The following is a 25,871-nucleotide window of genomic DNA, read 5'->3' on the forward strand; positions in this document are numbered from 1 at the left end:
CAACCTCTATTCTCTCCAAAAGGTGGTTGTAGAGAATAGCAGAAGAAAAGTATAATCTGGGAACCTTCTGCTAGACCAAAATCATTAACTAAGATCGGAAGATTCAGCTAAATAAGATGAAGCTAGAAAGGAGAACTTGTTTATGGAAGAAGACTCTTTTATTTGGGTTGTTCTTAGGTTATTTACAAATGTACAATGTCATCCCCTATTTATACTTACCAATGGATGGTTCTAGATACTACAAAATCTAGACTATTCCATAATTCTCTACAAATATCTAATTTCTCTAGAACATCTACAAGAAAATCTAGTAACATTATCTTCTACTCTAGAATATCTAGATATTTCTACAAGATACTTGAGAAAATTGAGGGGAAGGTGACAAAAAAGAGTTCAAATTAAAATCGGTGACTAGTTTGACTGATTCAAAGTCAAATTTTTTTAATTAGTAATTAAGATAATTAGAGTCTAAAATGTAATTTTTATTACTATACTTGAGAAAATTGAGGGGAAGGTGACAAAAAAGAGTTCAAAGTAAAATTGGTGACAAGTTTGACTGATTCAAAGTCAGAAAAATTTTAATTAGTGATTAAGATAATTGGGGTCTAAAATGTAATTCTTAAAACTTCTAAACTTTTAAAAGATATCAAATAAACCTAATTCCCAATTTTCTTCCCCATTCTCTCAAAAACGTGTATCTTTGTGACTACGGCCCTTCGGTGTGTCTCCATTTGACCATTGTTGCGACTTCCCAACCTTCCTCTCAAGTTGTGACAACTTCAATTTGTTGTCTTCATCTTCGTCTTCTTCGCCATCGTCTTCATCTACCCGTCAAGGTAACACTCTTTTCTTTTCTTTCATAGTTAGGGTTTTGAGATTGTAAAGGTTGAAGATCGATTGAGTTGTTTTTGTATATAAATTTTTATGTTATTTTTGAATTATAATCTTTTGCTTCCATGAAAACTCCTCTTATCAATCCATCATCAAAACTCAAGCTAAAAGCTGAAGCAAAGAATAAAAAATGGTTCAAATCATCCATGATAGTCTTCTTGAAAAGTATATTACTAATCGATAAAGCAAAGTCTATCGTCAACATAATAATGATAGAATACCATTCCACATAGCTCTTCATCTTATAAGTGAATTTACTATGTGTTTTTAAGATGAAATTGAGGCAAAGGACATATATTTAAAGTCTGTTTTTAGGACTAAAAAGGAGTGTGAAGAGAAGACAGATGGAATTTTGGTAATCACATCAATTTAGCAACTCTAATAGATTTTGACATTTGTTTAACATGAGTATACTCTTTCTTTTTTACTTGAAAGATTTCACTATTTCCCTTTTTTCCTTACTTTGTTTGATACTTTACAGTAGAAGTAACTATATTAGAATTGTCTAAGCACCCGAAAATGTTCATCAACATCTATGTTGTTCCAACTCTTCAAAAATGTTATTTGGTTGCATGTCTGTTCATCAACATATATGTTTGCACTGAAAACTTGTATTGTTTACATTTTATGTTTACATTTTTTTTACTTAATAAGATCATAGAAAGAGTTCATAGAAAGATGATGCTTGTATTTATAGCAAATGTTGTGATTATTACAACAAGTGTTGTGATTATTATAGCAAGTGTTGTGATTAAAACAATAAGTGTTGTGATTATGAAAACAACTGCTATAATATAATTTTGAAAAGCAACAGTTGTTACATTTATTATAGTTAACCTTATTTTTTTATGTGGTTTTGAATTAACTTTCAAAATTATCTAAATGGATAATGAATGTATTTTTGTATTATTACATTTTGATTTTATTAGTTTTAAATCATGACTTCAAGGAAAAAACGAACAACCCCTACTAAAAAGTATAAAAGGAGAATCAATACACAAAGACAGAGAAGAAGAAGAAGTAGAAAACACAAGTTTGAAATTTTTTTTAGAAGAAGAAGAATGAGAATGTGAAATAGATGTTTCTTCTACAAATGTAGAAAGAGATTATAGACCAGTTGAGAAGGAACAAGATGATATACTCATTTCAAAAAAGGAGAATTGGTGTCGTGTCCGGTGATAATGCATAGTAAAGGTAAAATTATATTCTAATCATCTTTGGAACATTTTTCTTGTGTTATATATTTCATTTTTACACGTGAAATTCATTTTTTAAAAATATTACAGATGAAGTGGGTTGATTCGAATTCAAAAAGGAGTTGAAAGCGTAATGAAGAAGGGGTTGCTTGTGAATATGCATTTTGTTGCTATTTTGCTACATTTTTAATGCACATTTGTTGTACTTTTGTGAATATGGTATTTTGAAATTGATGAATTGATATTTTAGTTGAGTTTGATATTCATGGGTTTTGAATAGTAGTTGAATTGATTGTGCTGTTGAGATTATCGAAAAAGAATAGTGATTTTCTTAGTGGACTAGTTGAAGGAGAGGATTTGACCCATTTTTTGCTTTCTTTTAAAGTAATTGCTGAAATTCAGTACAACAAGTATGAAAATTACAGAATTTTTCATAGTAATTACTGAAAAGTTGTTGTACTTTTTATAGCAGTTATTGAAATTTTCTACAGCAAGTAAGAAAGTAGTTGTACTTTCTATAGCAATAGCTGAAATTTTCTTTAACAAGTAAAGCAAATGAATTGATAAATTGACTGTTAATTGGTTGTAACACTCATATTTAATGATAAATAGAGTAGTTTTGACCTAATGTAAAAATAAAATTTACATTAGATAGTGATATTGTATAATGAGATAGTTCAATTTCACATATAATCAACTTATAATGAGTAAATGATTGTTTATTGGTTATAACACTCATATGTAATTGTAACACCCCAGAAAAATTTTGAGCTAAGACTTGAACCGTCCTTCGTTGTGAGTAGGATTTTACTAAAGAATTTAAAATTTCTTAAGTATTAAGGTCAGGTCACTAGATGTAGCACCTTGAGTTTCAAAAAGAACTAAATTGGACATAGCAAAAATCTGAAAATTTGCAAGTTAAGCTAAGTATGGGTTGACTTTAAATGATCATAACTCCTAGCTCAGGATGAGTTAGGTGTGCTACCAGATACCGTAGGAAAGACCTCTGAATTATCTTTCCAACGCCACTAAGTTTTCTCAGTTTCAATATCGTATGAGAGAGATATGTCCATTCGAAGTTGGGTTGTCTAGATAAGGAAAGTCAAAATCGGATTTCAGAGCGGTATTTTGGTCTTTTCCTTACCCAATCAGATTTAATTCATTTTTAGTAAGGTTTTAAGGGTTTAATCCTATTAGGTTCAGTTTTATAATCCTAAAATTAGACTAGGGTTTTAATTGAGAGTTCAAGAAGAGAAAAGAGGAGAGGATCAAGCATTCGTCGAGATTCTTGAGAGTTGTTGTGGGTTGTCGCCATGGGTTTGATCCCTAAGAGGTATGTAAGCTTCCATAGTGTTGGGTTTGTCACCCACACGCCAAACATGTTATTTTCAGCGCAAATTTCATTCTTGAAGTTGAAAGATTTGAGTTCTTGATGAGTTCTTGAAGTTCATTCTAAATCTTGTTGTGTTGGGTTTTGATGATTTTCTTGAGATTAAAGTGATTGTTTTTAGGGCTGTATTGAGTAGATTAGAGTATACTTATGTTAAGTAATCGAATCCAAGTGATTGGGGAAGAAACCATTTGATTCTAGGCGAAATAGGGTGAGAAAATGAGCAAAGAATTTCGTTGGATTTTCTAGGTTGGGGCCTGGCGCGATGCGCCAGCCAGAGTGCCCCAAACCCTCCTCTGAAGTTTAGGGGTTGGTGCCCCGCGCCACCCATAGCATCAAGGTCGCTTGCCCCATCCAGTTTGTCGTCGGTTACCCCGTTTAAGTTCGTTTAAAGTGCACCTTCACTCCTTTTCGATTCTAACTACTCTAAGCTACTTCTAAGCACCTAAAATCATTCCTAACATGATCATAACCTTGAATTCATAATTCAAATTCAAGGTAGATTTGAGAGTTAAGTTTTGAGAATTCTTTTGAACATTCTAAGAAAGTCCTTTTGAGTCTTATTGTTGAGTTTTCTACAACTTCTAGTAACTTGTTTCAAGACTCGAGCAAGTGAGTGTGAGGATGAGGAAAATGTACTCATGAGTCTACTTGTCATCATGAGATCTTTCATATCGTGAACCATAACTCTTGAATTCATAATTCACATTCAAGAGAGAGTTAAAAGTAGAGTTCAAGAAAGCCATTGAGTTCAATTGTGAATCCTTTGAGATCAACCATCGATTTGAACTAAGTCTTGAGGTAGTAAGTAAGAGAATGAGAAGTATTGTATACATGAGTTCCATGTAGTTTGTAGACCTTCGAGTCAAGTCGTTCATGCCCATAAATTCCGCATGAACTCCATAAGTTGAGTATCTATGAGAGGAGTAATATCTTCATGTCCTAAGTCTTAAGTATTGAGTTTCTAACCCATTAAAGATTATAATCCTAATCATGGGACTATTACCTATTACCCATGAAGCTCATGAGTTGAGTTGTTCATGCCCATAATTTCGCATGAACATTATAAGTCAAACAATCTTGAGATGAGAAGTATCTTTGATTCCTTGAGTTGAGTAGTTCATGCTCACAAATTCCGCATAAACCCTCTGAGTTGAGCATTCTTGAAATTAGTAGTATCATTGAAATTCTTGAGTTCCAAGTATTTGAGGTCTATCTATGTGTTATTGAAAAACCTTGCCTTGAGCCGTTCATGTCCATAATTCGATATGAACCATATTTTAAGAAGTCTTTTACAAACGTTTTAACTTTGTTTTAAGACTTAAGTTTTGAGTTGAGTAAAGTTTGAAGTTCATTTCTTCAAAAGTATATGGGGACTAAGTATTCCCAAAGAGATTTAAAATGTTTTCACATTTAAATAAGAATGGAAACTGAGATTTCCAAGGAGCCTTCGGGCTAGTTTTCAGAAAAGAGTAATGTTGACACCCAATTTCGACCCTCCCCGATGTAAATTAATCATCGAGCTTCTTCAATTTGAAATGATTTAAAATAATAAGTTTTAGAAAATTCCAAAAAGAAAAAAATATGATGACAATAGTTTGCAAGTTATTTTAAATAGTTTGTCACCTTTTATAATTTTTAGATAATATATATGTATTACATAATTATGTGTATAATTAGTATATTTTATGAATATTTGAAATTCACCTCAAAAAGTCTTAATTTTATTTGAATATTTGGTTTTAGTTTGGTTAATCAATAGTTTATATCTTTCGAGTTAATTAGTTTATAATTAAATTAATTATTATATAATTATGTGTCTAATTAGTATATTTTATAAATATTTGGAAATCATATCAAAAGATTTTTATTTCTTTTTAGCTAAGGGTTTTACTAACTTTAAATCATAATTACGAGTTTGAACTAATTAGTTCATGTTTAAATTAATTATATTATTATCAAGTTAATTATTTTATTTCGTCAAAATTAAGAAGCTCGTTAATTAATTAATACTAATCCATCTTTAACCTCCCCTTAAAACCATTTTAAAACCAAAATTTTGGGCCTTTTTCTTCAACTTTGCCAGCAAACCAACACAGCCCACCAAGAACTTTTTTTTTTTTCCACTCCTATTTCCCAGCCCATATATAATACAATAATTAACAGCAATACAATGTTCCAACAACCCTTTTTCCAGACCCGACCCCAGACCCACGTTTCTTCTTCTTCTTTATCTTCAGCACCGACGCAGCAGCTCAGAGACGTCGACGACAATTCCAAACAACGCGTGTACGCGCCTCACGCGAGGATGAACATCAGTGAGTTCACGGAAATCATCACGGCATGAAGAGACGCGTGAATCGGTGCAATACGCATAGCCAGGCAACACTCTGTTTTTCTTTGTCTTCTTCTTCAAACGCCTTTTTCAGTTTGTACAATCGCAGTAGCAGCAGGGGCATGCGTTTTCTCCCCTTTCCTTTTTCGGAATGGGGCAGAAATTTCAGAAAAGGATGTCTATCCTTAATGGTGAAAGGAATTTTGGGGTTTTTGAATTTCGAAATGGGCTCGAAAATCAGCCCTTTCCCCCCATTTTTCCGAACCCTAGTTTATTCTATATATTCCCCCTATTCATGGTAGAGAAAAGGGAGAGAGGAGGAAGAAAGAAAAAAAAAGGATTGAAAAATTTACAGAGGAGGAAAACTCTTAAGCTGCAAAGTTATTTCAAGAATACACTTAAAAACCTTTTCATTTTCCTTCTCCCTCGTTCGCTGGTTGCTGAAATTTACAAAGGTTCGTTAGAGTTCTTCTGTGGTCGTGGAAATTCGCCCCCCTGCTCGTCTCGTCTTAGCTCGCTGCACTTTAAAAGGTAGACTTCATTTCAATTTCGGCTCTTTAGTTGATGTGTTGTTCGATGAATTGAAGCTTGTTTGTTAATTTATTTATCTTCTTTTCTCGACTGCCTTTGTTCTTCTCGATTCATCGCTTATGTAGTAGCCGAGTGATTGAGTGGAGTAGGCGTCTTGGTCATTTGAGACATAAGGCGTGCTCTTGTAAATGTTGTTGTTCTCGTGAGTGTTAGAGGCAAAATCCTAAGCTAGTCGATGTGGAGTTCGTATGTTGCATCATTTGTTGTTTGTTGGAGGCAGTGGCCTGTCCTTCCTCCATCTTTTTTTTAGATCCTTGATATGTTAGTCTCATTATCATCTTGTTGCTAGACTTAGGTCTCATAAATATGCTAAAACATGTCTATCCTTTCCGGCATTCCTTCATTAATTTGTAGGCGCTAAAATCCTTTCATTGTTCAAGTCTGGAAATTATGTGAACTCCTTTCTTATCTTACCAATATTATTTTTGATTAATTTGTGCATGTTAAAGCATTTAGGTTCATTGTTTTATTTTTATTTTTATTTTTTTTCTTGCATCACATAAGTCATTTGCTATCTTAACTGCATGAGAGCATAAGGTATCCACCTTTACCTCATTATTTGGAAGTTCACTGTTGTTTAAGAAGGGAAAGATTGTTTATGTGTATTACTTTGTCAAGATAAGTCAAATGTTGCTTATAGCAAACTGTTTCTAGGATTTTAATTTATTTATTTTTCACAGCCTCATATGTTCCGTTTTGAAGTGTAGTTATATCGTTTCCATGGGATGAGAAGCATGTCTTGACCCATTTATTTTCTATTGCTTTTATCACTAGAATATATATTTGCCCTTTTTATTGTTTGTTGTTGGTTTACGATTGGGTGTGATAGGCTTATTCAAATCCACATGACCACTAGTTGATCATGGTTTAATTGTTTCAAAATTGGAAATTTTAGGATGGGCTATTAATTTATCTATTGTTAAAGCTTTGCATCTGCTCAATTCTAACTATAGGCTTAGTCGTTTAAGGTCATTGAAGTGTCATTCGTGTATGAATTTAAGGCCCTTGGTGGCACACATTATCTTTTATCATAAATATTAAAATATGATAGTAGATAACTATAAAATATGGTAGTATAAACATTAGGACACGGCAATATATAGATTTAAAATGTAGTAGTATATAAATGTTAGATTACGGTAGTATATAATTGTTTAGAATATAGTAGTATATAAATATTAAAGTATGGTAGTATGTAAATAATAAAATACGGTAATTATAGATTTAAAATATGGTAGTATAAACATTAGGACACGGCAATAGATAGATTTAAAATATAGTAGTATATAAATGTTAAAGTACTGTAGTATATAATTGTTTAGAATATAGTCGTATATAAATATTAAAGTATGGTAGTATATGAATATTAGATTACTGTAGTATATAGATTTTAGAATATGGTAGTATAATAAATTTTAGAATATAGTAGTATAATAAATATTAGTATATGGTAGTGTAGTAAATATTAGAATATAATAAATTCTCCTATATTATTCATAACTCTTACTTATTGATTCTCATTTTCGTGTTTGCATGTGAAATTTGTCCGGGGTCCTCACGGACTCTATCCTCGCATTTTCCTTTGGGCCACGGAGGCCCATATCCCCTCTTATCCGAGTCAGCTAGATATCAAAATCGACGAATAGGTCTCAAAATTGAAAGAAAAGCGGAGCAAATCGGGAGTTGAAAAAGATCGGGCCAAAACCTACCTTTATTTATTCGGAATTGTATTTTGTTATTATTGGGCCTAAGCCCTCGCCATTCTACTTACTATTACTTGTTAGTTCTTAGGACAGGTGAAAATTGGGCCAAAGGCCCAAAACGAAAATGGGCCCAGGTACTGGCCCAGGCGGACAGATCCAGACTCGGGCCCAAACTTCCTTTCCTTATCTATTCAATTGCTATTATATGTTTTATTTGCTAAATTAATCTTAAGATTTTAAAAATTCAACTCCCCAAAGATAACCATTTTGAATTAACTATTTAAAATTAAGCAAACATTTTTCTACTAGACTTTTTCAAGAAAATTTGCAAAATATTGTACTTGAATAATATTTTTAATATCCACTTTCTCCTTTAAGATCTTTTAAGTATTAAAACTGTTTACCTCTTAATTAATATAAGTATGCATGCCTTATTTTAAAATCAATTAGCCAAGTAGTTAATTACTGGATAACCGTGTGTTAGCGGACATTTCGGGTGCTTTCAAACCCTTCCCGAAATGCTAATATGAACCTCGAACCCTTTAAATATTTCAATAGATTTACTGTTTTAATCTTTTGAAAACAAGTTTTCTTAATTTTCCTTTAAAAATTAAGTGGCGACTCCTAAATCTGTCCAAAAATATATTTTCCAAATAGAAACAAGTAATTGTTTTCTAAATGAAGCAAGAGGGGAAACTTTGATTTCCAAGATAGCCATTGAGCTAAGTTTTTGAGCACTAATCTCAAATCAAAGAAGAAGTATGTTTTTAAAACATAAGAGCTAGTATATTTTGGGAGTAGTATTGAGCATCGAATTGGGGACGAGCATGAGTTCAGACAACTTACGTCACCATAAAACCATTTAGCCACCATGGTAGAAAAGGGTCATACTTTTTGGATGAATCCTTTTCGAAATAGACTAGTGGATTCATTAGGCAGTTCAGGTACTATACATTTGGCCGGGTATAGGATGCGCAGGCAACGTGAGGTAGATCATTGTATCATCACTATAGCTCTTATGTGATGGTTGTCGGTTAGAGAAACTCCCACATAAGTTATGGTATTCTTATATACACAGTTATTTGTATTTTTACATACATTTCAGAGTTACGTTGTATCCTTGTATACACACAGAGTGGACAACATGTTTTTAAACAGTTTGTTTCTTTATATTGTACTTGTTTTAAATTGCTTTATATTGAAATGAGTTCAGTTATATTGAGTTGAGTACCCAGAGTCGAATATCATATCTTTGAGTTGAGTATCTTATCTCTGAGTTGAGTATCTTATCCTTGAGTACTTCTGAGTTAAGTAAGTTAAGTAGTTTTGAGTATTCCTTGAGTTGAGTAAGTTTGAGAAGAGATAAGTATGTTTCCTTTTTATCAAGTTTCAAGCTTATGTTTATGCTTTAGAATTCCTCTTACATGTTCGTACATTCCACGTACTGAGCCATTTGGCCTGCATCTTCTCATGATGCAGACACATGTATTCATGATCATCAACAGAAGCTTCGTTGATACATCCGAGAGTTCGAGTTAGCTATGGTGAGTCTTCTTGCTTCCAGAGGATTTCATTTACCTTTCAGTTATATCAGTTGTTAGGATGTCATGGGTCTTGTCCCGACTTCCATCTTTGTCAGTTAGAAGCTTCATAGATAGACAGTAGAGTTTCAGAATGTTTATTCATTTATCTTACTAAATATTTTTAAGACTTAAGTTGCCTTATGGCGAGTTGAATATATTATTTTTATTCTAAGTTGTTCATTTGAGTTAAAGTTTTGAAAAGTTGAGTTTATTGAATTTTATTCAGTTTTAAGCTTTTGCATGCTTAAGTTAGTCTTTCGTTTGTAGTCTGCCAGGATGAGGGTTCGCTTGGGGACCAGCAATGGTTCTTGAGTGCCGGCCACGTCCAGGGTGTAGACTCGGGTCGTGACAGTAATGATAAATAGAGTAGTCTTGGTCCAACTTATAAATAAAAGGTAGATTTTATAGTAATATTACACAAAAAAATAGTAATTTGAGATATCAAAATATCAATTAAGTAACTTCACATGTAATCAACTTAAATTGATAAATTTATCATTAATTAGTTATATCAATCATATTTAATAATAATTATGATGATTTTGGCTAATTTAACAAGAAAATCTAGAATGGATTGTAATTTTAATTGAATTTGCTACGACAAATAAGCAAATTGTTGTACTTTTATAGCAATTGCTGAAATTCTCTACAACAATTAAATGAGTTGTTATATTTTTTATAGCAATTACTGAAATTCTCTACAACAAGTACAAAAATTATTGTACTTTTCATAGCATTGCTGACATTTTCTACAACAAGTAAGACAGTTATTGTACTATATATAACAATTGTTGAAATCATCTTTAACAAGTACGCAAGTTAATTGATTAATTAACAGGTAATTGGTTGTAACACTCATATTTAATGATAAATAGAGTAGTGTTGATCTAATTTAAAAATAAAATTTACATTAGATAGTGATCTTGTATAATGAGATAGTTATTTGAGATACCAGTCGATCAATTCCATAACAATTTTACATGTAATTAATTTATAATGAGTAAATGATCGTTTATTGGTTATAACACTCATATGTAATGATAAATAGAGTAGTCTTGGTCCAACTTATAAATAAAATGTAGATTTGATAGTAATCTTACACAAAAAGATGATAATTTGAGATATTAGATGACCAATGAACTAATTTCACATGTAATCATCTTAAATTAAAAAATTGATCATTAATTAGTTTTATCAATCATATTTAATAATAAATATGATTATTTTGGCTAATTTAAAAAGAAAATATAGAATTGATTGTAATTTTATTTGAATTTGCTACAATAAATAAGCAAATTGTTGTACTTTTTATAGCAATTGCTAAAATTTCCTACAACAATTAAACAAGTTATCTTTTTTTATAGCAATTGCTGAAATTATCTACAGCAAGTACAAAAGTTGTTGTACTTCTCACCATAACTGTGCATTTAAGTGATGACAATGTCTTCCAACTCACAATTTAATTTACAATAAATAATGATTTTATTTGCAAAATCATCATATGTGATATCTCAATGCACAATCATCGCAATTGTCGAGGCCGATTCTTTACTCTTCCAACGCCAAATATAATGATTATTGGACTCAACCCATTAACCATGACAATCAACCCCCACTGATCTTCTATCTCTTGAAAATATTATAACTTACAACAAAAAAATTGATCATAAAAAAGATTTTATTAAAATATCACAATTGTTGCAAGTTATACAACAGCTGCTGAAATAGATATAGCAGTTGCTGAAATATATTCAACAACCAAATTATTCAGTAATTGTTGTAAATCGCTGAAAATTATTATACATCAGTGGCAAGAAATAATACAAAAATCAAAATTTTAAATGAATAATACACACAAAACAATACTATTCACTTATTAAAATGATTGAAAATTACTCGTTAAGTAATTTCTAAAGCTTAAACCTTTTTAAATCACCTGTTAATCTAAAATTTGAGATTTTTCCTTCTCAAATTCTTCAAATAAGAAATATACAATAAGTTGCAATACCAACAAAAGAACAACAAAAAGAAGAAGAAGAAAAAGAAGGAGGAAGAAGAAGAAAAAAATCTAGAGAAATATAAGAGCTTTGAGTGGGAGGTTAAAAGAAGAAAAAAAGACTGATTTGGGCTTTCCTCTTTTAGAAATTAGGGTTTTAGTTAAAATTTGGGTGAAAGTGTTAAAATAAAAACTTGAGGTCTTATTAAGAAAAAGTCAATTATTTTTAAAAGTTGATTACAAGTTTGTCCACTTCACTTAATACTTATCCAAGTGACTACACTAGATTATTCTAGAACTTTCCTAAAAATCTAGATTTTTTGTAGTTCCAAAAAATCAAATTTATAATTGCACACTTCCCCTTAAAGTGATTTTTTGAAAACTACCCTGAGTTTGTAGCGGAAGAACTCAAACGAAGTTTTTAACCACGTCTTGGTGCAAATCTTAGCAGTTTCTTCCAGACCCCTCTTGATTTTTCAAATGATAAAGATTTTCCGTTATCGAATAGTCCATGTAAACATTTGTGATAGGCAAGTTTGGAACTCCAAGGTTCAAGATTTTGGAACCTGCAACTTTATAACAAAAAGAGCTTTCGTCCATATAAGCCTCCTTATTTAAGTTAGTGATAATGGTCAATTTCATGTGAAGCCTCAGCACCATAAGAGGATCCATCACCAGATTCCCTTTCTAATTCTTCAATAACATGTTTAGCAACTTTAGAGCTTTCGAAAGTTATATCGTTTGTCGTTCCGCCTAAGATTTGGCCTTTAAAGTCAGCTTCCTTATCTATTTGATATTCATCATCTCCATTTGCTTCCAGTATTTGATCTAAGCCAATAACTAACCTCGGTATGGCTGGCGATTGATCAGAGACTTCAACTTCCCATACATCTTTCTCAATCTTTCTCCATAAAGGTCACCATCGGCATATATAGCTCCAGACACTGCTTGTTCAGAATTTATTTCCTTGATTTCTTCGATAAAAGCTACCATATCACCACTATGAATATCTTTATTAGTTTCTTGCTTCATACTGATGACATCAATATTTTGTTTCGCCACGTGATTGACTGCATTATATTTTGAATCCTAGATCCAGTCTTTTTCAAGGTTGATGGAAACCATGGCATCTATTGCTCGAGCCTCAGCTACTAAACATTTTTCCCACTCTTCTTCTTCTTCTTCGGTAACCTTTTGAGGCATATTAACCTCTCGTTGGCTCGACAATATCTTTTTATGTGTCCTATTTTGCCACACTGATTGTATCTAAGAGGCTTCTTACCATAATAGTTAGAAGACTCTTCCTTCTTTCCAGGAAAGGTTGAATCACCTGAGGATCGAGAGTGCAACATATCTCTTGATTTTCCTTTAAAGTTTCTCTTGTTGGCTACAAGAGCATCTCCTTCTCCATATTTTACAAACGCACTAGCCAACTGCTTGGCTAGTAATTTCTGTGACGACAAAAATAAAATTCAAATTCCTCCAAGGGTGGTTGTTGAGTCCATCCTTGAATTGACGTCACAAATGGAATACATTCAGGTTTCAACTCACGAATGACTATTTTTCTCATTCGTGCTTCAGAAATAGCTTCTTTCGAATTCAATAAGCATATCTCAGAACATAAGTTCTTAATCGTTAAAATATACTCAGAGATAGAAAGGTTACCTTAAGTGGTGTTAGCCAATTCATTATCCAATATATGTTGCCGAGATTCATTTTTCTTGTTGAACAAGAGATCGATGGTCCTCCATATTTCATGAGTTGATTTGCACCTTATAATATGATCAAAAAAATCGAAGGAGATTGTCCTCTTCAGAATGAACTCTGCCTTCGCATTAATCTTCTTCCACTTCGTGTATGCACTGTTATTTTCTGATCCGTCAGCAGGAGGACTTGTGTCATTCCCATTAACAACATCCCACAAATCCCCCTACAAGGTATGATTCCATACATGTCTTTCATACCTTGTAATTGGAATGATTCAACAACTCCATCCCTAGTCCATTAACACGACCGCTAAAATCCATCTACATAAACTAGTTGAATCTACCACCAACCTGATCTTGAAATAACACCTGCAAGCCAATCTACGGCTATGGTTATGATACCATGTAGAGAATAGCAGAAGAAAAGTAAAATCGGGGAACCTTCTGCTAGCCCAAAATCGTTAACTAAGATCGGAAGATTCAACTAAAGAAGAGGAAGTTGGAAAGGAGAACTTGTTGACAGAAGAAAAATCTTTTATTTGGGTTGTTCTTAGGTTATTTACAAATCTACAATACCATCCCCTATTTATACTTACCAATGGATGGTTCTAGATACTACAAAATCTAGACTATTCCATAATTCTCTACAAATATATAATTCCTTTAGAACATCTACAAGAAAAATCTAGTAACATTATCTTCTACTCTAGAATATCTAGATATTTCTACAAGATACATATCCAAGTGACTACACTATATTATTCTAGAAACTTTCCTAAAAATCTAGGATTTTTCGTAGTTCCAAAAAATCAACTTTATAATTTCACAGTGGCAGTATCTATGGCCTTGAGTTGATACTTTCTTTATCCAGTGTGAAGATAAATCACAAAGGGAAAACTTTATATCCTTTGTCGATTATGCATTAGATCATTCTACTTTCTCCAAGTTTAAAAAAATTCCATCATGATTTCACCCACCTGTCCAAATATGAGTCACAACTTGAATTTGTTGATGATGAATTATTGCTCCTAATCTCCCGATGGAAGTGTTTAAACACCTTAAAGTTGAAAGACATGAAGTTATATGATGAAGAAATTGTAAACATACTCTCAGGTTGTCCTGTTTTGGAAATCCTCGATTTTTCTGAATTCTACGGATTGCATCATTTGGAAACCAATTCTTCAAACTTAAAGAGGCTTAAGTTTGAAGATTATTTGTCGTACGATGATGACTCTGATGATCTGTCTTTGAATATTTTTGCCCCGCATATTCAACATTTGGAGATCTCTAAAGATATGTATGATCTCTGGTGTAGGCTAGTAATGTATCCTCTGTGGTCAGTGCTAAGCTTACATTCCGAATGAGTTGTGCTTGGATTGCTCGAGGTACTTTTAGTGGTACCTTTAGTGCTAGTGCCATATGTCATCCTGAAGAACATCAAGTTATAAGGACACTCATCGAAGATAATCTTCAAAAATTGAGCTATGCAACCGAGTTAACGATTGGAACTTGGTTCACTGAGGTTTGTTTTTTCACGAAGACCTTATTTGCTTTTTGGTATATAGATAACATAAAGAGATAGCATCCCCTTTAGAATATAACACAATTTTGAGAACTTTTACACGTCATACAAAGACTACTGGTGTTAATACAAAACTTTCTTGACTTTTTGCAATCTTTCAGTCAACTTTCTAAAGTCGAGTATTTCTTCTACTATTCAGCTACATTGTTAGATGGTCAAATTTGGCTTAAAATTATCAGTCTAGATAGGATTTTTCTTCCTTTTTGATTGTTCTTGGTTTCTCGATCGTTCACTAGTTTCATTGGGATTACCTCATTAGTACCACTGATGCAGTTTGAAGAGATGTCGCTTCCAGAATTGAAATGCAAAGTCTAACTCTGAATTTGCTTATCACAAAGTCTTATTTCTATGGAGCAACCATGATGTTGGGAGCCTCAATCGCCTCATGTATGATTAGATCTCTTTGTTTGTTTCAATAGAGCTTCTATCAGGTACTATTGGATTCAAAGTATATTTCTGTTGATTTTAAGTTACAACTTTTAAGTTGTTAATCTTTGCTAGACAATTTGAAAATTTTGCACTAAGCTTCATCATCATATCATCATATCATATATCATCATATTATTAAAAGTGGGAACAAAAAAAGTTGAAAGTTGAAATACCATTTTATCCTTACACTAAATTAAAATATTATAAATATTTAGTTAATTACATGTTTAAATATTAGTGATATCATATATTACTAAAAGTGGAAACAAAAAAAGTTGAAAGCTGAAATATTATTTTACCCCAACACTAAATTAAAATATTATAAATATTTAGTTAATTACATGTTTAAATATTAGTGATAATCAATTAACACATCAAGTAAATAGAGAGTTCATGTGCTCATAGGAAGCCGGATTGTTTAATCTTCCATATTTTGAAGGTTTAATTGCATATATTTCATATTTTGGCCTTTTGAAATTCCACTGTTAGTGGTGTTACACTTAAATATTATTTGCACTTATCTTTTTTCTTATCTACATTTTTTATAAAAAAAATTCTTCTTTAGTTGTTTTAAATAAATATATTTTTCATAACTTATATCTAATTACCTATTCAATTGTCATTCTTAATATCCATAACCTTCATGCTTTTCATATACATAACCTTCAAATGTTTAATTTAAAACTTTAAGATGTCTTTTGGTATTCCTCTATTTTAATCTATATAAATTCATTTTTTTTGTTTAATGAAACTCACACATATTATCTGTTTCATTTTAAGGTTAAAGTAGTGAAAGCCATCAACATCTAAAGTATATGATATATCTACCTTAGTCTTTTATATATATATATATATATATATATATATATATATATATATATATATATATATATCACTTTACTAAATGAAGTGATTTTTCTATTTGATTCATGCTTTTGTTTGACATGATGGAAAAGACTTTTGAATTTTGATTGGATAAGAGAGATGGTGTCGACAAAAACTCGAAAAATTATGTACCCATTTTGTATTTCTTTTTCCATGTATATATTGTTATGATTAAAATCATAAGAACGATGTGTACGTTAATTTTTTTATATATTTGCTCTCTATTAGTATTCTTTAATTTAGTTTTAATAAGAAAATTATTGTCATAGCATTTATTTGAGATTGTTGCATTTTAGTACTCATTACACACATGTTTTCATTAAATTATAATCGTCCTAACGAATTTATAAATATTGCATGGGACACATAGCAAGGCACGTGTCGAGAAACTAGTTATACTAAAAGTGGAAAGCCACAAAAGTAAAATTTGAAATACCATTTTACCCTACACTTAATTTAGTATATTATAAAATAACTAATTAAATTAAGAAGGATGTGTATGTTGTATTTTTTTCTCTGTTTTTTCCCATTATTAGGCTTTTTAAATTTGATTTCCTATGAATTTTTGAATGTTGTGTTACCTCTGAATCTCGACTATATTGATGAATCTCAACTTAAATGATACTCCCTCCGTCCATTTTTAATTTTCATAATTTCCATTTTTAGAATCAAACTATAAAAACTTTGACTAACATTTTACGATGTATTTTTCATCACATTGATATGCAAAAATTTGCAATTTATAGTACTTTTCGTATAGTTTTTGAATATCTAAAATTTTTGTTTAAAATATCGAATTGATGAAATCTAATTTAACTTTGAAAATTAGTCAAATTGACTTTTGAAAAGCGCAACATGATAATTAAAAGTGGACGGAGGGAGTATATATAAAATCATAAAATATGAAGTAGAATTTTAGAAAATATTGTCAGGTTGAGTATTTTACCGAACATGAGGCAACGGCTACATGTTATATGCAACAAAATGTATTCTTGAGAATTCACATGGTATCACTAAACAACTTAGTATAGCATGATATCATTTTCAAAATGCAAATTAAGTACTTATTGAGAAGGCCAAACACATACACAGCCCCTTAAACTTGGCCCAATTTTTCATTTTGGCACTCCAACTTAGCCTTGTTCCATTTTAACCCTTGAACCCCATTTTTTCTGTTCCATTTTAACACGAAATACTATTTTTATGATTTCTTTATTTTATATATATTCTTCAAATGCAACTTCTTATTTTAAATCGACACGTGTCAGTTAATTTTAGTTAAAAAAATTAAAAATTAACAAAAAATAATTCTTTTTAAAAAATAATAATTTCTTTTTAAGAGTGTTATGTATTTTTGTGTGAAAAATAACCGGCGAAATTGTGTTGGTAACATTTTTTAGTAGTGTTATTAGCAATGAACAAGAGTCTTTTTTTACTCGTATTGAAGATGAGTTTTTTTATTCGTATTGATTTATATTAAAAATTAAAAGTGAGTATTTGCGTTAAATTTAGATAGCCTAGATGATAAGAAAAAATAAATAAGTAGTGTTATTTAATTTAATTGAATGTTTAAGAAAGAAAATCAAAGAACTTTCGTCAATTTATTTTCATGCAAAAATACAGAGAAATCTCAAAAAATAATATTATTATTTGAAAATTTTTATATTCATTTGCGAATGTTTAATTTTTTTATGAAAATTAACAGGCACACGTCTATTTTTTAAAATTTTTTGTTAATTTTTAATTTTTTTAACTAAAATTAATTGACACGTGTCGATTTAAAATAAGAAGTTGCATTTGAAGAATATATATAAAATAAAGAATCATAAAAATAGTATTTTGTGTTAAAATGGAACAGAAAAAATGGAGTTCAAGGGTTAAAATGGAACAAGGCTAAATTGGAGTGCCAAAATGAAAAATTGGGCCAAGTTTGAGGGGCTGTGTATGTGTTTGGCCTATTGAGAAATATCAGTTATCTTGTTGTCATTAGTAGTTGATGCATCAATAAATTTCTAATTCTATTATTTCTTAAAAAGAAGAATAAATGATACCCCTTTTGTATGTAGATGGTTCTTATCGTGTCGATCATGGTTTTAGCACATCATTATGAGTTTTTGGTACTTTATTCATTCAGGTCTAGATTGAAAAAGGCCTCCATGTCTATTTTAGGAAAGAAAATCAAGTAAATCTATTTAAGGAAACAAAATTAGAAAAATTCCTAAACATCTCTACCTATATACATTATATGTAGACATGTCTAAGTACATTCTACAACAAAAACTAAACAAAGAAAATAAATTATTTTTCATTGTATATATAGTCTTCATTGTGAAACAACAGCAAAACCCAAAGGGAAAACTTGTGTTGGATAGAAAAGGAAAAACCATTCAAACCCTAGCTAGCCTTTCTGCACCCAAAAGATGAATTTGTGGCCTCCACTCTCAAAGAAACGAAGAAGCAAAAGAGTTGAAAAAGATAGAATCAGTAAGTTACCGGACACTCTTATTATCCAGATTCTCTCCCTTTTGCCAACGAAAGATGCCTTCACAACTTCTATTCTCTCCAAAAGGTGGCAGTATCTATGGTCTTCGGTTGATAACTTATTTATCCAGTGTGAAGATAAATCACAAAGGGGAAACTTTATATCCTTTGTGGATTATGCATTAGATAATTCTACTTGTTCCAAAATTAAAAAATTTCATCTGGATTTCACTCACTTGTCCAAATACGAGTCACAACTTGAATTTGTTGATGATGAATTATTGTTCCCAATCTCCCGATGGCTTTCTACTGCTGTCAAAAAAAATGTTGAAAATGTTGTATTGCTGTCAGATTCATATAACTATGAATCCATTGACTTGCCTGACACTATCTACAAGTGCTCTACCTTGATAACATTGGATCTCACGTGTTGTACATTTAAAGAAGAATTCTCCATAGATTGGAAGTTTTTAAAGACCTTGAAGTTGAATGACATTAAGTTAAATGATGACATAATTGTAAACATACTCTCAGGTTGTCCTGCATTGGAAATCCTTGAATTTTCTAAATTCTATGGATTGCGTCATCTAGAAATCAATTCTTCAAATTTAAAGAGGCTTAAGTTCGAAGATTATTTGTCATACTATGATGACTCAGATGATCCCTCTTTGGATATTATTGCCCCGAATATTCAACATTTGGAGATCTCTGAAGATATGTATGATCTCAAATGTAGGCTAGTAAATGTATCCTCTATGGTAAGTGCTAAGCTAAATTTCCGAATGAGTTGCACATCGATTGCTCAAGGTGCTTCTAGTGTCACATGCCCTGATGAACATCAAGTTATAAGGAAACTCATCCAAGATTATCTTCAAAAGTTGAGCAATGCAACCGAGTTAACGATTGGGACTTGGTACACCGAGGTTTGTTTTGTCATAAAGAATTTATTTTCTTTTGGTATATAGATATCATAAAGAGATAGCATTTAGAATATAACACAACTTGAGAACTTCTACACATTATACAACGACTACTAGCGTTAATACAAAACTATCCTAATCTTTTGCAATCTTTCTATCAACTTTCTAAAGTCGGGTACTTCATTTACTATTCAGCTACATTGTTAGATGGTCAGATTTTTCATAACATTTACATCGGATTTTTCTTCCTTTTTTTATTGTTCTTGGTTTCTCGATCCTTCACTAGCTTCTTTGGGATAACCACATCAGGTACTGATGCAGTTTGAAGAGATATCGCTTCCAGAATTGAAATGCAAATGTCTAACTCTGGATTTGCGTATCACAAAGTTTTATTTCTATGGGGCAGCTATCTTGTTGAAAGCCACGCCTCATGTGGAGACACTCAACATAACTATGACAACAACTTTGGTATCTTTCTGCAACTTTTGCTCTTCTATTTGCAAATTCATTTAAGGAATTTTAATATCTCCTTCCTCCCCCCCTTTTTCTCACATCGAACAGTGTTTGACATTTAAAGAAATGGACAAATGAACAAATCACTATAACAACATCAAAATAAGAAAAGAAAAAAAAGAAAATTCAAATTATATTCAAGCACTCCCTTTGTTCCATTTTACTAGTCTAATGTTCAAAAATATTTTTTTTTCCTTTTATTTATTTATTTTAACAAATTAATAGAGATTTTTTATTCATTTAATTATTTCCCAAAATTTATAAGAATACTAGTAATCTAAGGTAGATTTCAAATCCAAATTAATATGTGCAACCGAGTTAAATAAGTACTTAATAAATATTTTTTCAAAAGGAGTACAAAGTTTATACTAGACTAGTTAAAGGAAATAGAAAAATACATTATCGCAACTCGACAATAACCTAATCAAAGATGTTATTAAATAAATTTTTATTTATATAAGGCATCAGACAATAACTCGAAAACTCATAATTAGGTTTATTGCCAAGAAATAATATGAAAGAATAAAATTACAAAAAAACTTAAAATATAAACAACTTATAATAATAATGTCAATTCCCAATTAGTGCAAATTGCAGAGAATGTAATTTCTTGTAGCAAGACACTTGTACTATATGAAATCATTGTTTGACTATATCCTCTCTCTCCAGATGGATCTTAGGCGATGTGCATTTGAGTTAGGATATTTGGCCAAAGAACATGATATTCATTTCCTGTCAAGCTTCGGTTTTCCCTACCTCAAGAATGTTAAGGTTTTCAGTTCTTCGAAGATGTGTTTGAAAGGGAATATTGAATGGGATAATGATGACCTTCTCAAACTTTCAGAATTTATACTAAAGAATGCAACAGTTTTGGAGAAGTTCACAATTATATCAAAGAGGAAAACTTGTAAGATTTGTTCAATGAAGTGTGCTTCTCGATATTCACTTCGATTGGCTGAGAAATTGGTAGGTTGCTCAAGATCGTCAACCACATGTGTGATCATTTGCCAGGAAGGAGCTTTCCGTGTCTAGATTGCACAAATGTTACTTTATATTTAGTTTTTGGTTTACTGCTGCTGGTGAAAATCTTGAATTTGTTTATGTAACTAATAAGTACTATTTGTTTCTGTTATCTTGTCCTTGTGACATATATACCAAATGTTATGGTTGTTTGGTTTCTCATTAAACTTTTCTTAGTCGCATTTTAGATGTTGTCTGTTGTGCACATTTTTCAGAATATCTTATAAAATGTTGTGTTTTGAAAACTTTGTCGGGAGGTGATAAATTTGTCATTTTAAAAGGATGGAAACGAATAAAATCACACTACTGGAAAAATGCATTTAATGAAATAATAATTAATTAACTAAAACATATTTTTAAGGAAAAAGGCGAAATATTCAAGGAGAGATCATTGCCACCAAGTCAAAATGATTCTTCTCTATTTTTTCACAAATGCAAGACACTGTAGATGCTGGAAAAAAATCCTCAATTTCATGCTTTTTAGAGACTTCCACGCTATGACTACGTTAGCATCAAAGTTAAAACGACCCAAAACTAATGATATCAACGACGAACATCCACAGAAAGATTGAGCCATTCTGCATTTACCCGTCATTAAATCAATGGACCAGAGGACAATTATAATTATTTTTCACTATGAAGAATGCACAAAATTTAAAATAAGTAAAACAATTTATTTTTATTTTATTATGATACATTATAAAACTACATTTTTTAATGAGCATGAGGATAGTTGATAGCTTGATGCAATAGTTAAAAATGGAATATGAGAAGTACATTTGAAAAGAATATGAATTATATATGATGATTATTTGAAAAAAAGAAGAAATGATTTACTTTATGAAACAAAAATAAAAATATAATATTGAGAGAAGAAAAAAAAAATTCGAAGTGAAAAATAGAAAATTGGATTGAAGTTGATTTACTACAAATATAGAAACTCTCTATATTTGGAGATAAAAATAGAGAATTGGGGCTATGATAAAATTGTAAATGTACACAGAGAATCTTAGCAAATTGGTTGTACTTCGAAGAAAGATACCAAATATAGATACAAGATAGATCAGATTATTATTTTTTGGCAACAAAACTCTTGAGGTGACGACATGGAAAATATTTACTTATATGTCGTTTACCATGCATAAAAAAATATTAGGTAACTTACCATAATGCGAATCCTAATTTGTTTAGTATTTGTTACTATATTTGGTAATTTATTTGTTTTATTTCCTATTGGAATAGGTTTTGTAATCCTACTTTAATTTGGTTTATTAGTATTATTATAATAGGTGTTTTATCACCTATTTTCTTATAGTGAGATTTAAGAGAATTTTGAGTTTATAGAGAACTTTTGAGTTTATAAAGAAAATATTTTCCTTTCAAATTGAATGGAATTGGATTATGGGGTCATTGGATGATAGTATAGCGGTACATAATTTGAACAAGAAAATCGTGATGGGTGACGATGGTTATGTTCTTGAAGATGTTCCTCATTTGTCTGATTATATTCCTAGTCTTCCTACATATCCTAATCCATTGAAGAACAATCCTTCATACTCAATCGTCAATCAGTATTTTGTCGATGAAGATGATACAGTTGCTCAAAATATTATTGTCCGTAAGAATAGTCCAACAGGGATACATTTTCGTCGAGCTGATCCTTGCCAAAACGTTTATTTTAGTTGGACGATGTTAACTCATGTATCTAACATGTGGAGGTCTCAATACAGATATCGAGGTTTCTATTCAAAGAACACAATTCCATTGACACCTAAGGTTGTGAATGATATCGAGGAGGTCATGTTACTAGAAAATAGTAGATAGCATTCAGGATCGGGGAATTAATCAGGTTTATATATTTGGAGGAGATGGAACACAGAAAGGAGCATCGGTGTTATTTGAGGAAATTACAAGGTGTAGTCTGAATGTTGTAGTTGTTGGAATCCCCAAGACAATCGATAATGATATACCAATTATTGACAAGTCTTTTGGTTTTGATTCCGCGGTTGAGGAAGCCCAACGTGCTGCTCATGTTGAAGTTATGAGTTTTGAGAATGGAATTGGGGTTGTGAAGTTAATGGGACGGGATAGTGGTTTCATAGCGATGTATGCTAGTCTTGCTAGTCGAGATGTTGATTGTTGTTTGATTCCATAATCTCATTACTATCTTGAAGGAAGGCTGAAAGAGAATGGACACATGGTTATAGTTGTAGCTGAAGGTGACGGACAAGATGATGAGCAAGTTGATGTTGGTTTATGGATATCGAAAAGGATAAAGGAGCATTTTTCGAAAGAAAAGAAGATGATGATCAATCTTAAATATAGATCCGACATACATGATTCGGGCTATTCATGCAAGTAATGCATCTAACAATCAGAGGCGTATCCAAGAGGGGGTCACTGGGTTCACGTGAACTCATGGTCCCCTCCTGAGATCATATGTAGTAGTGTTATATTTTTTTTTAAATATTGAAATATAGATGTGTGAACCCACACTTGAAGTATCACATAATGCGATTATGATTGGGTGCACCTCTCTCCGCGAGGTTAGAAATTTGAATTTTATATTTATCTTGTTTTATTTTTCTTTCTAAAATTAGATAACACTTCTCTAAGTGGTAATTGCTATATATATATAAGAATTAATTTTAGACCTAAAATTTTAACGGTTTTCAGTAGTAAAAACCTAAAAGCCGAATCGATCAAATTTATATCATAGATCAACCTTTTTTATAACAGTGCACCCATCATCTCAAAATCTTGGATACGCATCTGCTAACACTAACAATGTGTATTGCACTCTTCTTGCTCATAGCGCGGTATATGGAGCAAGGCTGGGTACACAAGCTTTACGGTTGGTCCTGTCAACACCACACATAATTACATACCCTTTGATAGAATCATTGAGAAACAAAACAAGGTAGACATTACCGATCGATATGATGCATGTGGGCTCAACTTCTATTTTCAACAAATCAACCTAGCTTCTTGTCAACAACGAGGTCAGTCAATATAATTGAAGCAAACAAGGACGAAGAACCACCTATTCAACTATCAGATGGAGAAACAAATTCTTGCTAGGAGTAACTTTTTGAACATTATATTCTACCTATTTGTATAATAGGTTTTCTAGTATTAGTTCAATTAGGCTTTGCCCAATTATAAACACGGGTATTACTAGCTATTTTCAATAGAGAAAACTTATAGTGAGATTCAAGAGCTTTTGAATTTATCAATAAATATGCACTTATTATATACTAAATATACACGACGACTACAAACCGTTATGACTAGGTGGGTAAAAATTATTTAGCCAGATCACTCGAAAATTAACTAGAAAAACAGTTGCTCTGAAAACTATATTGTACTCTGCAAATAAAATTTGCTAACACACACAAGCAAGCAATAGTATTGATGCATTACGGTGATCAGTTGCACAATGGATGAGTAAACGATTTGAGGGTGAGCAGAGGAAAAACAATTTTAAAGCGAACTCCCTATTTTTTATTATTTTTATGATTATGCGTACAGATTAGCTTATGTGTATCTCAATTATTTCAGCAGGTATTCATATATATCGGGTTATTCTGCTACAAGATTTATGCAGATGAAAATTATCACCTAGTGCTTCTTCCTCCACTGAAATTTGAACCTCAGTTCTCATATTTGTCTCTTATTTCATTGACTATTTGCCTACACTCTGAATGCTAGTATGACCAGTATTAATTTAATCTATTGTAGCTAGAACTTAGCTTATTTTCTAAGTTAATAGCTAGTCTTACTTTTTATGATCGATTATCTTTACTCTTTTAGGTAACTTTTAAAAATTAAAAAAAAAACTTGGATACTGTAACAGCATACATAAAAGAATTGATCCATGATCTTCTCTGGGCTTCTCTGCTACTCGGCCCATCGAGTTGTTATGGACTTCATCTTGCTTTCTCAATTCAGCCCGTCAAGCCACAAATTAATTTGAAAATATTACTTGAATAAGTATTTTTTTAATAAATAATCACTGATTTTAGCGATATTATTTTTTATTTATGGAGTATCATTTATAGTAAGACATAGCAATACTATGATATATCTGTATTATGTATTAAAAGTGATTATCATCTATGGAAGATAAGTATATAGTTAAAATATAAGCTTCCATTTGTTCAAAAGAATTAATCCAGGTTACTAAAGTACGAAAAACAACTAGGCTGAAAGCCCATTTATTTTTTAAAGAAAAATTCCTTAAACTTCTTTTGTTGTACTTATGAGTTGATTTCTCGGGTAGTCACTCAATTCATAACTATTATCTCAAAAAGTTTTTTTTTTATTATTATTAAAAAAAATTGAAACCCATAAGAAATATGACTTTTTGTGATAATATTATAAAAAATAGTTTGAGAATATATTTTACTTTTCAATTGCATCAAAAAATTGATGGCTTGATTGGTTGGTTCTTGATTTTATCCTTTCTTTTTCAGTGGGAAAACTGAACAGATAATTCATGAAAATTGATGTGGGATCTAAAGATTCCTAAATATTGACAAAACATATCCATACAAAACTAAAGAAAAGATTTGTGATTTGACAAATGAGCAATTCGACTTAATTTGACTCAATTTGACCCTTTAAAGCCTTTATTTATTGAAATCTAGA

At 31.2% G+C, this 25,871-nt stretch overlaps 2 protein-coding genes and 2 pseudogenes across 2 annotated transcripts in view; all 4 read left to right on the top strand.

The window, feature by feature from the left end:
* The window catches only part of LOC125834078 (uncharacterized), a 198,416-nt gene extending 188,855 nt beyond the window's left edge, over positions 1 to 9,561 (top strand). Inside the window, exon 5 of the mRNA XM_049513250.1 lies at positions 9,552 to 9,561. The gene's annotated coding sequence lies outside the window, so the exon portion shown is untranslated. The remainder of the gene's footprint in view (positions 1 to 9,551) is intronic.
* A 3,247-nt stretch (positions 9,562 to 12,808) lies between these two features.
* LOC125833822 (putative F-box/LRR-repeat protein At5g02930) lies at positions 12,809 to 15,392 on the top strand (annotated as a pseudogene).
* Positions 15,393 to 18,707: 3,315 nt separating this feature from the next.
* Positions 18,708 to 21,239, top strand: LOC125834062 (F-box/LRR-repeat protein 13-like). The gene is made up of 3 exons (XM_049513232.1): positions 18,708 to 19,691; positions 19,998 to 20,156; positions 20,871 to 21,239. Exons 1-3 carry the CDS (start codon positions 18,708 to 18,710, stop codon positions 21,231 to 21,233), a joined length of 1,506 nt encoding a protein of 501 aa, XP_049369189.1. The 3' UTR covers positions 21,234 to 21,239.
* Positions 21,240 to 22,622: 1,383 nt separating this feature from the next.
* Positions 22,623 to 24,302, top strand: LOC125833824 (ATP-dependent 6-phosphofructokinase 3-like; annotated as a pseudogene).
* Positions 24,303 to 25,871: the final 1,569 nt, after the last annotated feature.

Source organism: Solanum verrucosum, unplaced genomic scaffold (genome assembly GCF_900185275.1).
Source record: "Solanum verrucosum unplaced genomic scaffold, falcon-dt-bn FXZP01000108.1, whole genome shotgun sequence".
Taxonomy (NCBI): Eukaryota; Viridiplantae; Streptophyta; class Magnoliopsida; order Solanales; family Solanaceae; genus Solanum; species Solanum verrucosum.

Coding starts and splice junctions, on each gene's coding strand:
- LOC125834062 (XM_049513232.1), top strand. CDS start 18,708: ATGAATTTGTGGCCTCCACTCTCAAAGAAACGAAGAAGCAAAAGAGTT. Junction 19,692..19,997: donor TTGGGACTTGGTACACCGAG/GTTTGTTTTGTC, acceptor TAACCACATCAG/GTACTGATGCAGTTTGAAGA. Junction 20,157..20,870: donor TAACTATGACAACAACTTTG/GTATCTTTCTGC, acceptor CTCTCTCTCCAG/ATGGATCTTAGGCGATGTGC.